Genomic DNA, 16159 nt, shown 5'->3' with positions numbered 1-16159 from the left:
TCCAACCCCTGCAATGCAATGCAGGGATCTCAGCTAAAGCATCAATGACAGATGGCCATCCCCTCTCTGCTGAAAAAACTCCAAAGAATCCATCCATGGGATTGGGTGGATTCCAATAGCATAGGGAAGGGTCCCCAACCACCTGGTGCAGATTTGGGGAGGGCGCAAGCAGGAGCGGGGACCCCATTGCACAAGCATTCATCCTCACGCCAACAGGACACAGTGGTTGGCTACCGCCCTGTCTCTTGGAAGCGAGGACAAATGAGAGCAATAATCACGCACAAAACGAAGTCGCAGCTGCAAATCACTTGTTGCGCAGCAAAGCGTTTACAAGCATATTCTTGGAAATGCCGGTTTAATCATCCCCTCATTTAATTTAAACACAGCTCATTCCTGCGGGGGGGGGGAGTTTCACAACAATGTCCTCTGATTTTCTCCCCCCCGTTTGGGGGCATTGGGAAATAATCAAACATAAAAATCCGCCCCCATTCCTCCGCAGCTTCTCTTTCCATTGCAAACAGCAGGCATGTGGCGCTGGTGGGGGCTGGAATTCCAGCTGGGACTGTGGCAAGGGGGAAAGGTTAAAGACCCTTCTTCCCACAGCACAGCTGCAAATGGACCCAGCAAGACACACCCTGACGTTGGCTATGTGCATATGTTCCTTTTAATTGCCCGTGCAAGGACAAACCACATGACTAATGTCATCTCTGGCATTAGGTTTATGTTATTGGGCGGAGGGGAGGTGTGACCATCACCTGCCCCTCCAAGCTTGAGGGTATTCTGTTAAAGGAATCCAGGGGTGTTGATCTTGTCCGAAGCCCGGGTCGGGGGCTAGGGCCATTACACGACCCCAATGGGGACACCAGGGGGAGCTTGAGTTGGTTTGCATCAACAGGGCTCCTCCATCCGGTGGTTTACCCTTACCGGACTTCCTGCGCATCAGACAGGAGTCAGATATAGTCAGGTCCAATCAATGCCTAAGCCAACACCGCTCACATTCTGTAATTCAATAAAGTTGTGGCCAAATTCGCCCAATAACATAAACCTAATATCCGTGTCCTTGTGTGTGTTATTTCCCAACAAGGGGGTGGCTGCGGGGTCTTGACACGCAAACAGACAGTCACTCGTGCATCCCAAGGATCTCATGCTTCGTGGGGGATGGTGGCTAATGTTCAGGATGCTGACCCCTTACAATGGCTGCATTATTAGGGGCACTATTACGGTTGCTGAGGATCATGGGCAAGAGAGCGTTACTGCTCTCATGTCCCGCTAGCGGGCTTCTCATCGGCATCCCCGCGAGAACGCAATGCTGGACTTGACGGTCCTTTGGTCCGACCCAACAAGGTTCTTCTGATGTCCTTGAGGAAGCGTGGATCCCTATCACTGGAGAAGAAGCCCACCTGTTCCCAACTGGGATGTACCTTGAAAGTCATGATGAGGTGAGTGAAGTGGAATTCGGCCTCCAGGTCCAGGCGGATGCTCACCTGCTCCACACCTGGAGAGACAGACACAGACCCCTGTAAACAGCTGAGGACTTAAATGACACTTGTAAGATAACAGAGATAGGGACGTGGGTGGCTTGCAGCTGGTTTGCAAAGCCCACATTTTGGTCTATGGTATTGCTTATTGGGGAAATTGGGAGGCGCTGTGGGTTAAACCACAGAGCCTAGGACTTGCCTATCAGAAGGTCGCAGTTTGAATCCCTGGGGTAAGCTCCCGTTGCTCGGTCTCTGCTCCTGCCAAACTAGCAGTTTGAAAGCACGTCAAAGTGCAAGTAGATAAATAGGTACCACTCCAGCGGAAAGGTAAACAGCATTTCCGTGTGCTGCTCTGGTTCACCAGAAGCAGTTAGTCATGCTGGCCACATGACCCGGAAGCTGTACACCGGTCTCCCTCGGCCCATAAAGCGAGATGAGCGCCGCAACCCCATAGTCGTCCGCAACTGGACCTAAGGGTCAGGGGTCCCTTTACCTTTACCTTTTTAAGATAACAGAGACTTAGGATATGGACGTTAAGTGGAATGGAGGATATAAAATATGCAAAATAAAAAAAAATCCTTCCAGTAGCACCTTAGAGACCAACTAAGCTTGTTCTTGGTATGAGCTTTCGTGTGCATGCACACTTCTTCAGATACACTGGAACAGAAGTCACCAGACCCTAATATATAGTGAGAGGGTGGGGAGGGGTATTACTCAGAAGGGTGGTGGGAATGGGTGATTGGCTGACAGGTGTTGTAAACCTGTTGATGACTGCAATTGGTCTTACAGGGAAAAGCAAGGGGTGACATGGCTAAAAATAGCTTTATCATGTAAAATGAGATAAAATATGCAGCAAGAAATGTTAAATATGGAAACCATGGAAAAGTGGAGGGAGGTCTAAGGGTACAAGGGAATCTTGTATCTGTCTTTTTCCTCTTTTTTTTTAGTTAATTACATGCGATATGGTTAAAAATAATTGGAAAAAATTAATAAAATTTTGTAAAAATAAAACAAAATGGAGAGACAGACACATAGGGAGAGGGGTCGGTGCTAGAGTCCTCAGCAAAACTCCATTCTACAAGGAAGCAGTTTTCAAACCGTGCTCAGGAGTTTCTCAGAAGCTTCTCAGGGGCTTGTTTCTCAGCGGGAAGATCCGTTAACTCACCGCTGCTGATCTTGCTACGCAGAATGTGTTGGGTGCATTTCCAGGGAGCAAGCTTGGCTCATGTAGGAAAAGGAGGGAAAACCAACAAGTCCAGCCAACACCCTGTTAGGCCTAGTGTAAGTACAGTGGTACCTCGGGTTAAGTACTTAATTCGTTCCAGAGGTCCGTTCTTAACCTGAAACTGTTCTTAACCTGAAGCACCACTTTAGCTATGGGGCCTCCTACTGCCGCTGCCCCTCCGGAGCGTGATTTCTGTTCTTATCCTGAAGCAAAGTTCTTTTTTTTTTAATCTCCCGAATAAATTTTTTATTGATTTTCATCCAGTTATACATTTTATCCAAAGTACAACAAACTATAACTGTTTTGTCCTTCAGCGTCTCTGACAATCATCCATAATTATAACTTTAGTACACATTCCCTTCTTTCGTATTGCCATTGTTCCGCCCTGCTCTCATTATTTCTAATAAACAATACTTATTTATTTTTTACAGTGCCTCTTGAAATCCCACTAGCGTTGTATTTACACCACATGTGTTTTCCAGATAACCCACAAATTTTCCCCAGTCCTCGATGAACTTTTGGTCTTTGGTACTGTATATCTAATTTTCCCAGTTAATATCCTGAAGCAAAGTTCTTCACCCGAGGTACTATTTCTGGGTTAGCAGAGTCTGTAAACTGAAGCGTATGTAACCCGAGGTACCACTGTATGTAGCAGCTTCAGGCCTCGCCAGTCCAATAGGACTCAGCTCTGGGAACCTCTGTTTTAATTGCCCACAATGATACAGAGCAGGGGTCGGGAACTTCAGGCCCAGGGCCAAAATGTGGCCTTCCAGGCCTCTCCCCAGACCGCACCCCCTCTCCCAGGCCCACTCTGCACCCTACTCAAGATTGATTGATTAATTCTTTTATTTGCAAATCTAACAAAGGGGGGAAATAGTTACGATACATAAAACAAAGAAAAAGTAATATATGAATATTACTGTTGTTATTATTAATAATAACAGTACTACCATGAGCTCACACCGAGGGTGAAACAACCATCAATAGACCCATCTTAAGCTAAACATAAACATTGATATAAGCCCTCCAAATAGGTTTCCACAAGAAATTGATGTCTATGTAAAAGTGTGTTCAAATGTAACCAGGGCAGTGAGGTCCTCAGACCGTCCCATAATAGATGGTGGTTATTTATCCTTCCAGGCACGAATGGATTGCTCGCAAAGGGATCTCAAAATCCGCTTCTGTTGTCCTGCTGTGAATCCTTGTACTAACAGTGATACAGTTAATGCACTTTTAAATAATATTTCTGCAGCGTGAAGATTCACAGCAGGGTAACAGCATTTGCAAGCCCACTGCAAGCTCAGAGACTTACACTAAGAGATGTGTGGCTCACCCAAACCTCCATTCAGCCTGCCGATTTCCCCCGGGGAAACCCACAGTTTAGCGCTGAATCGGGACAAACAGCAATCAGGTTTTTTTGTGGACTGCCATTTGTTCCGATTTAGCACTAAAGAGCAGTGGGGACAAAGGCAAATCTGCTTGGATTCATGCTTTCCAGACCTGGGGCAAGTGGAAGAGTGGATGAGTGCCTATACTTAATATCTGCAAATATCAAGGATTTTGCCAATGCAAAATATGGATGACAACTTCACGCCAAAAAGTATATATATCGCTGGTTTGGGGCTGTTGGTGGTTGCAGACGAAACAACGTCTGGAGAGCAGCAGGTTGCTGAAGACTGTTCTAGATTAATGCAGAAAATTCTTGTGCAGGTGGTACCGGATTTTAGGGAGGGGGTCCCTAGCAGTGTAAGTGCCATGGGGATGACCCAGGACGGAAAAGGATGGGCTGCTAGATAGAGCCAAGGCTCCCACAACTGGCAGCAGCACTGTGTTCCTGCAAGTAGCAGGCCCCTCCTCTGTTGTCTCCCGCCCCCGCCTGGCCCAGGTCCAGGAAAGAAGGGACTCTGTTGGGTATGATTCAGCATTTCCTCTGCGTAGGAGAGAAAGGAAAGGAACAGGGCTCTGGGGACACTCTCTCAGCCGTGCCATGTCCCAGACAAAGAGCACTCTCTGCAGGCTCACGTAACCGGGGCACAGCGAGTTCACCCAGCTGTGAGGCGACAAGACTTGTCACAGGGCAACACACAACCCCGAGAGCAGGAAAGGACACACACACACACACACACACACACACACACATGCACAAACTTCCCTCCAAAGAAGGATTGCCTGATGTAACGTGGTATTTAATGTCCCTGGCATGTACCATATAGGGTGGGGTGTGCAGACTTGATGAGAAACGGTGATGATGATGATGATGATAATAATAATAATAATAATAATAATAATAATAATAATAATAATAATAATAATAATAATAATTTATTATTTGTACCCCGCCCATCTGGCTGGGTTTCCCCAGCCACTCTGGGCGGCTTCCAACAAAGATTAAAGATACATTAAAATGTCACACATTCAAAACTTCCCTGAACAGGGCTGCCTTCAGATGTCTTCTAAATGTCAGGTGGTTGTTTATCTCTTTGACATCTGGTGGGAGGGCGTTCCACAGGGCAGGCGCCACTACCAAGAAGGCCCTCTGCCTGGTTCCCTGTAGCTTTGCTTCTCGCAGTGAGGGAACCACCATAAGGCCCTCGGTGCTAGACCTCGGGCAAATGTAGAAAGAGGAAGAGGAAACATCCTCACAGCCAAAACTGTGGACTTCTATTTCTAACATGGTGGAGTCCAGCGCGTGAAGTCAAGAATCAAATGTCTCATTTCCGAAAAATTGTGGGACTCAGAGGTGCCCTTCTTCCGACAGAGGAAGATGCTTTCTGGTGGAGGAAGAGAACCTTTGGACCCAAGCCCAAGTTTTTAGCTCTCGTGGCTCAAGTCGAAAAGGTTTTTAAAAGTAGCTGAAAGAACCTGCTATACAAGTAAGCAAAAAATATATACACGTATGCAAGTAAACACACGCTGCACAAAAATCGAATCATGTGATGAAACCCCCGCTCCTTACCATTCTCCGACTGCCACCAGGCCTTCCTGCGGTTGAGAGCAAAGGCAGTGATCACGTTCTCAATGCGGTGGCTGTTAGGATTGGACAAGGCCTGATAGGGCCGGCGTGAGTCGCACACGAAGCACTTTTTCTCATCCTGCAAGAGAGACACCCATATGCTGAGCTACGCATGCGCCACATGAGCACACTCCTCAGGCGAAGGAGGGGTTTGGTACAGAAAACAGCATCCAAAGAAACTAAACTTTCCTCTCTCTCTCTCTCTCTCTCCTTGAGCAGAGCCAGGTGAAATCTCAGAAGCTAGTGATACAGGGTGCCAATGACCTGTGTGTTTGTGTGCGCACGCAAACTTCCATAGAATCTAAGAGCAGGAAGCGACCTCCAAAGTCATCTAGTCCAACCACCAGATCTGCTGTTTTAGCATACCTGATTCAAGAGCCGTCTACACTCTGCTCAATAACCTCTTAAAGGAGAGTCCAGCAGTTCCCAAGTGAGCCTTGTTCCACTCTCAAACAGTTCACGCTGTCAACAAGTTCTTCCTAATGTGCAGTTAAAACTCCCTTTCTTGTCATTTAAGTCCATTGGGTCAGGCCCTACCCTCTTTGTTATTTGTTTTTAGTTATTTATTTTACAATTCAGCCAGCTAGCCCTGGGGATTATCTAACTGATTTTTGAATTTTATTGTTATTCATGTTTTTATACCGTATTTTATGCTGCTTTTATAATTAAGTGTTTTAAATTTGTTGTTAGCCGCCCTGAGCCCAGTTTTTGAACCGGGAAGGGCAGGGTATAAATAAAAATAGTAAATAACATTATTATTATTATTATTTAAAAAAACCACACCCAGGCTTTTCTGTGAGGAACTCAAGAGTGGCATACATGTTTCTCCCTTATTCCTGCCTCCTGCAAGGAGTTAGGCTGAGAGAAGGTGTGGCCAGCCCAAGGTTGAATTGGGGTCTTCCTGTCTGCAGTTTTCCCAAGAGTAGCAAGAAGCAGACCTGGTCTGTGCTCCCTAAGCATGCACACGAAATCTTATACCCAGAACAAACTTAGTTGGTCTCTAAGGTGCTACTGGACAATTTTTTATTTTATTTTATTTCGACTGCTGCTTCCAGGTAGAGCAGAGGATGCTGTCCTGTTAGCAGTGCTGAAGTAAGCATCGGTTGCCAGTTTGGTCGGTGCTCAGTTTTCTAGTGTTTGCTTTTCCCTTATCGAGTCTCTCAGGCTCAGAATAGAGGTCCTTTAAAGAAATAATTTGCCCACCGACCTTCGCTCGGCAACACTCACCTGCAAATGGCTGACAATGCAGTAGGGCTGGGGACGCCGCAGGCCGCAGGTGGAGGTGGCAAAGAGGCGGTCAGCCCGTCCTACCAGCAGATCTCCCGTGTTTGGGTAGCAGCTGCCTTGGGAACAGCCATGGGGGGGCTCAGGCTCCTGGCAGAGAGCTCCCCCCAGCACTGTGGAGACAGGGAAGGCAGAGAGAGGAGCAGAGAGTACACAAGAAGGGACGCTGTGGCTGGGTCCATGAGGTTCAGCTCATCTTACAGGTGACGGATGCAATTACAGTGGTACCTCGGGTTAAGTACTTAATTCGTTCCGGAGGTCCATTCTTAACCTGAAACTGTTCTTAACCTGCATCACCACTTTAGCTAATGGGGCCTCCCGCTGCCGCCGCAGCCACGCAATTTCTGTTCTCATCCTGAAGCAAAGTTCTTAACCTGAGGTACTATTTCTGGGTTAGCGGAGTCTGTAACCTGAAGCATATGTAACCTGAAGCATATGTAACCCGAGGTACCACTGTATGCTTTTAAATGGTTAAATGTAATAGATATGAGGAGTTTTTGACTGATTCCAGACTGTCAGGGGGGGATCCCAGCACATACTGAAACTTTAAATAGGTAAAAGTACTCCAACATCCTAGTACAGTGGTACCTCAGGTTACAGGTGCCTCAGGTTACAGACTCCGCTAACCCAGAAATAGTACCTCGGGTTAAGAACTTTGCTTCAGAATGAGAACAGAAATCGTGCTCCGGCGGTGCAGCAGCAGCAGGAAGCCCCATTAGCCAAAGTGGTACCTCAGGTTAAGAACAGTTTCAGGTTAAGAACGGACCTCCAGAACGAATGAAGTTCTTAACCCGAAGTACCACTGTACAAGAAATCCACCCCTTTAACATAGCTGTCAACGTTTCCCTTTTTTTAAAGGGAAATTCCCTTATTCCGAATAGGATTCCTCGCAAGAAAAGGGAAAAGTTGACGGCTATGCCCTTTAAAGAAATAAACAAACCTGACTTTTTGTGGTTTGGAAAGTGGAGAGGAGCTGTCTCAGTAATTGTGGGGTGACTAAAGGATTAACTGAAAGACATGCAAACAGCCCATAAACCAAGGGTAGCCAACAGGGTGACATACAGGTGTTGTTAGACTACAACTCCCATGATCCCTGACCACTGATCATGATAGCTGGGGCTGATGGGAGTTGGAGTCCGGGAACATCTGCAGAGCACCACGTTGGCGACCTCTGGGAGAATGTCCCTTGTGATATAACCACCTTGTAAACAAATCAAAATGAATGCTCAATAAAGACCAGGCATAGTCCAACCATAATGTAAAGTTTGCACAAGCAAATCTGGATGAATACTGAATTTTAAAAAGTTCTCTGGAAGAGTTCCTTCAGCTTGGCATGTAGAGGGATGGTACTTATGTGTTAACTGGAGTTCAAGTGCAAATCGGACCCACTAGCTAGACTGCTGTCAGCGGTTGGGTGGCGGAAGATTTGGCATCCATAAAAAGGCAAGACAATGGAACTCCACAGTCCAGAGGATTATGATAGGACTTCCAAATATTAGAAAGATATAACTTCAGCATCTGAGGTCATAACAGAGAGAAAGATGGCGCTAATAAGGAGAGGACATAAAATGTAGATTATAGACAATCTCAGCTTTCGTCCATTTTAAAAACCAAGGTTTTAGCTATCATGAGGTACCTTTGAAAGCAAGCAGACAAATTGGAATCAAAAGGCACAGTCTACTCACTGGTGAGCACTTTAAAAGTCCCACTAATTTCAGGGAGAGAGATTTACAGCCCAGTCTTATGCATATCTAGGGACACAGGTGGCGCGTGGGTTACACCACAGAGCCTAGGACTTGCTGATCAGAAGGTTGGCGGTTCGAATCCCCACGACGGGGTGAGCTCCCATTGCTCGGTCCCTGCTCCTGCCAACCTAGCAGTTCAAAAGCACGTCAAAGTGCAAGTAGATAAATAGGTACCACTCCAGCGGGAATGTAAACGGCGTTTCCGTGCGCTGCTCTGGTTTGCCAGAAGCGGCTTAGTCATGCTGGTCACATGACCCGGAAGCTGTACGCCGGCTCGCTCAGCCAATAAAGCGAGATGAGCACTGCAACCCCAGAGTCGTCCACGACTGGACCTAATGGTCAGGGGTCCCTTTACCTTTACCTTATGCATATCTACTCAGAAATAAGCCCACAGCACCGCCACTTAAATCAGGAGCGCTCCCAAGAGCTTAATTTAGCTGGATAATGCCCAAATTTAATGAAACGATGTCATCAAGGCACTCTGATTAAGAACTGGATTTTTCCCCCACCCTCCAGATTCCTGAGGATACAGTTTATGCAAAACTATATCCGATTTACTCCATTTGAGGTGATTTTTTTGACAATAAAGGTTTTCCTGTTAAGAGCAGTTTACGGGTGTTCCCATCTGATCTGCTGCTTTGACCGTCTTATTTTCTTTTTCTTGACAATATAAAGGCAGTGATTGGCAAATACACCGAACTCTTGTGGATTCCAGGGCTCTTGCTCATTTCACTTGGCCTCCAGTCAAGCCCCTTCATGCACACCCCTTCACAGGCACCGCCACTTACCCTACTGTCACTATTTACTTTTCCACCCCAAAACAAACCTTTACATTCAGAGAAGGGAAAGGGACAACTTGCACTCTTTAGCCTGAGGCAAAGCTCAAGAATTCGTTCAGATTTAACCAGCTCTGTTATACTGTTGCTTCGCAGCATCCTTTGTTTTGAACAGAGAATCTGGGTTTCTTTGGCACCAAAATATTATTTTTGTTCTTCGGTTTATGAGTCAACACAGCAAGGTTGCTTCCAGATGACCTGTTTACTGGGCAGTCGTCTTGATCTGTTTGCAGGGAGATTAGAAAGACACCAGCTACTTATTGAGCATTCATTCTGATTTGTTCATGGGGAGGTCAGACACTTCCCAACGCATCCCCCAGCCACTTTCCTGATCACAAAAAATCTAAGCCTTTGGGGAAATTGGGTTTTTTTCACAAGAAGACCTCCCAGTCAAACATAATGGTGCAACCTGAAATTGCCGATATGTGATTGAATTCCACCCGAAAACAGCAGCAGTCTGTAAGCATCCTGAATTACAGTGGTACCTTGGTTCTCAAACGCCTTGGTACTCAAACAACTAGATACCCAAACACTGCAAACCCGGAAGTAAGTGTTCCGGTTTGCGAACTTTTTTTGGAAGCCGAACGTGCTCCGTTTTGAGTGCAATGCTTCTAATTTGAGTGCCTCGCTTCCGTTTTGAGTGTTACGCTGAGGTCTGTCTGTTTTTGCAGCTCTTTTTGTTTTGTTTTTGTGACTGTGTGGAACCCAGTTCAGCTACTGATGGATTGATTGTGTGACTGCAGTACATTGATTATTGCTATCATTTTATGGATCAATGGTCTCGTTAGATAGTAAAATTCATGAAGAAGAAGAAGAAGAAGAGTTTGGATTTGATATCCCGCCTTTCACTCCCCTTCAGGAGTCTCAAAGCGGCTAACATTCTCCTTTCCCTTCCTCCCCCACAACAAACACTCTGTGAGGTGAGTGGGGCTGAGAGACTTCACAGAAGTGTGACTGGCCCAAGGTCACCCAGCAGCTGCATGTGGAGGAGCGGGGACGCGAACCCGGTTTCCCAGATTACGTGACTACCGCTCTTAACCACTACACCACACTGGCTCTCAATTGCTAAATTGCTGTTTTAGGGGTTGTTTTTAAAAGCCTGGAACGGATCAATCCATTTTGCATTACTTTCTATGGGAAAGCATGCCTTGGTTTTGGAACGCTTTGGTTTTGGAACGGACTTCCGGAACGGATTAAGTTTGAGAACCAAGATACCACTGTATAGCGGCTTTTTCGCATTGCTGCCCCCTCTTGATGTGGAAATCATATAAGCATACCAGTACAGTGGTATCTCGGGTTAAGTACTTAATTCGTTCCGGAGGTCCATACTTAACCTGAAACTGTTCTTAACTTGAAGCACCACTTTAGCTAATGGGGCCTCCTGCTGCTGCCGCGCCGCTGGAGCACAATTTCTGTTCTCATCCTGACGCAAAGTTCTTAACCTGGAGCACTATTTCTGGGTTAGTGGAGTCTGTAACCTGAAGCGTATGTAACCTGAAGCGTATGTAACCCGAGGTACCACTGTACCTCTTTATTTTGCCTAGTGGGGCAAATGGGCGCTACCAGCTCCCATTATTCCAATGGAAGCCACCCAGTCCAGATGGCTACTATTAAATCTTTTGAAAGCTATTCCTATTTGCAGAGCTCTCGTGTCACACTTACGGCTCATCCACACTTAACATTTTGAAATATACTCTGCTGCATTCTGAATCCTATTGTTCTAGGACCAGTCAGACTGCTGCCTTTTGGATCCTATTGTTCTAGGACCAATCAGCCTGCTGCAGTTTGGATCCTATTGAACTCAGTACATAACACATTTGCTCCATGCTCTCTAGGCACAGGTCTGGGATTTCTACGTCTGCGTCTGAGCACAGTTTTGTTTTTTTGTCCTGGCACTTTCCCCAGGAAAATCCACATTTTACTGTTGAATCAGAGCAAATGGCAATATCCGCAGAAAACCAAGTTGCTGTTTGCTCCGATACAGCAAGTAAAATGCAGGCTTTCTCAGGGCAAAAATTAGAAACTACTCAAACACAGACCTGGAAAGCCTAGAAAACCTGGCAGCTATGGAAGTGCGGCTGAGCCCTGAATAAAAGGATAGGTGGATATCTATGGCATTTGGGAGACAGACGAATGCCAGTTCTTCAGAGTTACCAAAGTGCTTTTAATCATATGAGGGGAGGGGAAGGTCAGTGTGATCCAAACCTCCAGGGACTGTGCTAGAAGTACCACTTCTGTCGAGATAATTGGTGATGCTGCAGATATGCGGACCAAATCACTGCACTGGATGGCAAACCACTCGAGCCCCACAGAAAACATTCATAGGAAGGGGGAGAATAAATGAAACAAAATGGTAATTGTTATGTACTAAGCTTGGATCCTAGAACAATAGGCAGGTAGGATCCTAGAATGCAACAACTGATTGGCCTATAGGAGCAGCCCAATCAGGCTCCAGGAGGGAAGCAGAACCAGCCAATCAGACAGGACCCATTGTGTAAATAATGTATATAAAACCTGAGGTTTGGGGGGGAAATTCAACTTCTGTTCTACGAGCTGCAATAAAGAGCATGAAATCACTACACGACTCCGAGTATATTTCAGTAATCAACCAGAGTTGTTAAAGTCTGGGTTCGGATCCTACTCTCTCTATTGCTCCATTCCTCCTTGAGAAAGCAGGGATAGCAGCAACCTATCTAGTCAGTTCACCATAAATAATAATTAATAATAATTTATTATTTATACCTCGCCCATCCGGCTGGGTTTCCCCAGTCACTCTGGGCGCCTTCCATCAATACAAAACAATACAGCATCAGATATTAAAAACTTCCCTAAACAGTTGTCTTTTAAAAGTAAAATAGTTGTTTATTGCCTTGACATCTGGTGGGAGGGCGTTCCACAGGGCAGGCGCCACTACCGAGAAGGCCCTCTGCCTGCTTCCCTGTAACCTCACATCTCGCAGCGAGAGGTCCCTTGGCGCTGGACCTCAGTATCCTGGCTGGATGATGGGGGTGGAGACGCTCCTTCAGGTATACTGGACCGAGGCCATTTAGGGCTTTAAAGGTCAGCACCAACACTTTGAATTGTGCTTGGAAACGTACTGGGAGCCAATGAAGGTTGCCTAAGCCTATTCAGATTAAAGGGGCACCCCCATTACGATGGGTCTTTTTGCCATTTTGATCTGGCCACACACCCAAGACTTGGCAGTGCAACAATCTCAGCCAAGTGCAGATAGATAACTGCAGCGCTAGAGATGGAGGTTCCTAGGCATCTCCTTTCACATGCAGCTAGGCATCCGCCACCAGACGCTTCCACCTGTTTCTGCTGCTCACCCTGTAAGGGTGGGGCTGGGGGGGGCACGTGAAATGCCTCTGCTCGCCTCCTCTGCCCTCAGCAACTACATGGGGCCTGGGAGCGGAAGCCGCAGCCCTGCCAGAAATAACCGTGGCAGGGATTGGCTCTGTTGTCCGGCCAGCTTGGCCCCGTGCCAAGGAACGTGGGGGCTGGGGGCCGAAAGCCGTGAAACGATGGCTTTATAAGAGCCCACGTCCATCGGAGAGCCTGCTAAAAAGAGGGAGGCGGTGGCACAGCACCAAGTGGAGATCACAGCTCGGATAAGTTTGGGTCCCGCTGGATGCCAAGCGGTCTTTGTACACAAACCTTGCCCCTCCACTTCACTGCAAACTGGCAAGGGGAAACATGGGATGGGGGGAGATGAAGAAAACTTCAAGGACCATTCCTTCCTTTGCCAGCACATTCCCAACACTGCGGCACTCGTACTCCTTCTACAGCTGCTGAGGTGGGGCAAGTGTGGGTCCTTCCTGTTAGCACCCCCCCCCAACCTTCTCACATTGCAAGGCTGCTCCCAGGCTCCATGCCAGCTCTCTGAGCCTCAAATCCCCTGGAGCCAGAGCTTCAAAGGGAGCCAGGGACAAAGACTTCAGCTGGTGGGGCTGGGTGTGCAGCTTCCCCCAACCCAAGGTTGGGTGGGAATGGAGGGTGGGAGTACGCAGACCAGGCACCCACCCTACTCTGGAGGCAGGGAAGGGGCATGGAGAGACAAAATGAAGCAGGTGGGGTGGTTGCAAAGCTGCCACCGAAGATGCATGTTTAAAATTCCTTACCCCACATATACACTGTCTATCGCACTGTTTTAAGTTGAACAAACTGGAATAGCGGGCTAATTCGTGTTTGCAAGCACGGTTTAGGATCCCAACCCAACTCATTACGCACACCCTGAAAGGGCAGGAAGAGCCATCGCTTATATATAGTCTTTAGCCATCCTAGTTGCTAAAATGGTGAGGCGACGGCAGTGTGCCAAGCATCAAAGTAGCCCTGAGAATGGACACCTACAGCTCCACCTCAACATCTCGGAGGCAAAGGTGGGTTTCCCTCCCTGCTATTCTTTCAATACACAGCTACTCCCAAGTGAAATGGGAGTTAGTGATGGTAAGAATGAATCGAGGGCAGCTTTCGCCAACCCGGTGCCCTCCAGATGTTTTTGACAATGTCCCTATGACCCCCTCCCCAGCCAGCACTGTCACCCAAAACATCCAGGGGGCACCAGGCTGGTGAAAACTGACCTGAGGGGCAATAATAATGATCTCAAACCACTTAACCCAGAATTAAATTATCAGCCTACTGCTGATAAGCCCCAGTACAAGAACCAAGGGGAAGGGAGACAAAGCAACTTCTCAGAGGCTGAAACATTTCACCAAAGCCAAATATAGAGGCATCTCTCTTCCATGCACACACACAGACATTATTCACTTACACACACACATTTTTACTCTCCTTCTAATTTTGTCTTTGCTTATTGCCACGACCCCATATGGTTGGTTTCAGCCAAAGCCTAGGCTCCTTGCTCTACAAATGTTTAACTTGTTACATCAGCTCTCAGGGTACGCACTCAGGAACACTTGACACAGATTAGAGACTCCTTGGTGTCGTTCAAATAAATGCTTGTGGTTGCACACCCGGAACCGGGATGGGTTCTTTCCCATTACATATCTGTTGGCAAAGTGGAGGTTTCAACCAGCGTAAGCAATTGTCGAGCGTGCAGATGGAAGGCACTGACTTCCGATTACTTAACACAAGAGTATGTCGGTGTGATCTTGTGAACGAGGCAAAAACAGGTGTCCGCTGGCAGCAGACGGACCATCCAGGCATCACCCACATCCTTAGCCTCCGTATGAGACACATCTAAGGTGCGATCCTATGCAGCTTCCGCTCACAGGGGGCTCCTCCGCAACCTCTGAAAGTTTATTCCGTGCAGACTTGCATAGGATTGGGCCGCTTGTCTGAGAGAAGCGGAGGTAGGGCAGGTAAATGGCAAATCAACAGGTGCAGCTTTCTCCACCATAGCATCTTGTTGTTGGGGGAACGCGGCAGTTGCTGGCAACCCTCAAGTAGTGAGGCATTCTAGAATGGGGCAGATAGGACCCCAATATCAGCACCCACCCATCCACACCCACTTCAGCCAATATAATCTAGACCACCGTATGCCCCAGGTAGAAAGTAGGAGTTAAGAATATACGCCCTGCGAAGAAGACCACCAGACGCTATTTATACCATCTTGAAGCCTGTCCTTTGGGGAATCTCAGAGAGGTGCCCACAACCCTCAAACAGGGCACATCAGGCCAAGCAGAAGCCTGGCAGTGCCCCACCAGGATGAGTGGCCACACTGAGGACAACCATCAGGATGTTTGTGTGAGAAGAAAAGGAGATTTCTCTGGTTTGGGCTGTTAAGAAGGCACCCCCCGCCGCCGTCCTGAGGGAAGGGCAAGGGTGGCATGGAGGCAGTGGTCTTGAGATGCAGTCCCTAGAAAAGATTTAAGAAGCCCTCAAGCCCTCGTTGATTAAAAAATAGTTTTAAAAGTCGCTATCCTAGTAGACACACACACACACACAATTCCAAAAGTGAAGTTCTCCCTCGTTTCAGCATGAGGCTCCCTATTCTCTGCCTCGCTCCTTCCTGGCCATCCTGCCAGGACTTTGACAGGCAGGTGCCGCGACCCCGATCCTTGGCGGAGACTTACCTGCGAGCAGCAAACCCCACAGCCTCATGGCAGCTCCGTGGATGCCGCGCACCGGGCGGCTCTTCTTCTGCTGAATTGGGAGCAAAGCCAAAGGGATGGCGAAGAGGACCCCGGCGGCGTGGGCGGCCTGTGGGTCGCTCCGGATGGGGAGGACCCCTTTTCCAATGCAGGCCGTTCCCGCCTCCGCTTCCACCCCGCTGGATGCCTCTGCGCCTTTCCTAACCCGAGCCCCGGCGCCTCCGTCCCGAGAAAACCCTCCTCGCCCCCGTCCTCCCCTTAGGGGGGAAAAAAGAAAAGAAAGAAGAAGTCGCCTCGTGCCGCTCCTCGGCTTGATCCAAAAGCTAAACTTAGTTGGGAAAAGTTAGCAGCGAAAAGGCCAGAGGGAAAGCGCGGGGCGGATTCCGCCGGGATCTGGTGCTGCTGCTGCGTAAAGCCAGCAGCCAGACACATACGCACATCCAGAAGGGGTGGACTTTTCTCTCTTTTAAATATAAAAATAAATGAGGTGACCGATGTTTATTTAGGAGGTGGGGGGGTTCATTT

At 47.8% G+C, this 16159-nt stretch overlaps 1 protein-coding gene across 1 annotated transcript in view; it reads right to left on the bottom strand.

Moving 5' to 3' along the window:
* Positions 1–16004, bottom strand: part of LAMB2 (laminin subunit beta 2) — a 59766-nt gene extending 43762 nt beyond the window's left edge. The window contains exons 1-4 of the mRNA XM_081181717.1: positions 15617–16004; positions 6944–7113; positions 5660–5795; positions 1422–1495 (exon numbers count right to left, since the gene is read on the bottom strand). Of these exons, the coding sequence (XP_081037843.1) occupies positions 1422–1495; positions 5660–5795; positions 6944–7113; positions 15617–15644 (408 nt within the window). The 5' untranslated portion in view covers positions 15645–16004. The remainder of the gene's footprint in view (positions 1–1421; positions 1496–5659; positions 5796–6943; positions 7114–15616) is intronic.
* Between the last annotated feature and the right edge of the window lie 155 nt (positions 16005–16159).

The sequence above is a fragment of the Podarcis bocagei genome, assembly GCF_964188305.1.
Source record: "Podarcis bocagei genome assembly, chromosome: 2".
In the NCBI taxonomy this organism is placed as follows: domain Eukaryota; kingdom Metazoa; phylum Chordata; class Lepidosauria; order Squamata; family Lacertidae; genus Podarcis; species Podarcis bocagei.
This window is presented reverse-complemented; position numbering and strand designations above follow the sequence as displayed.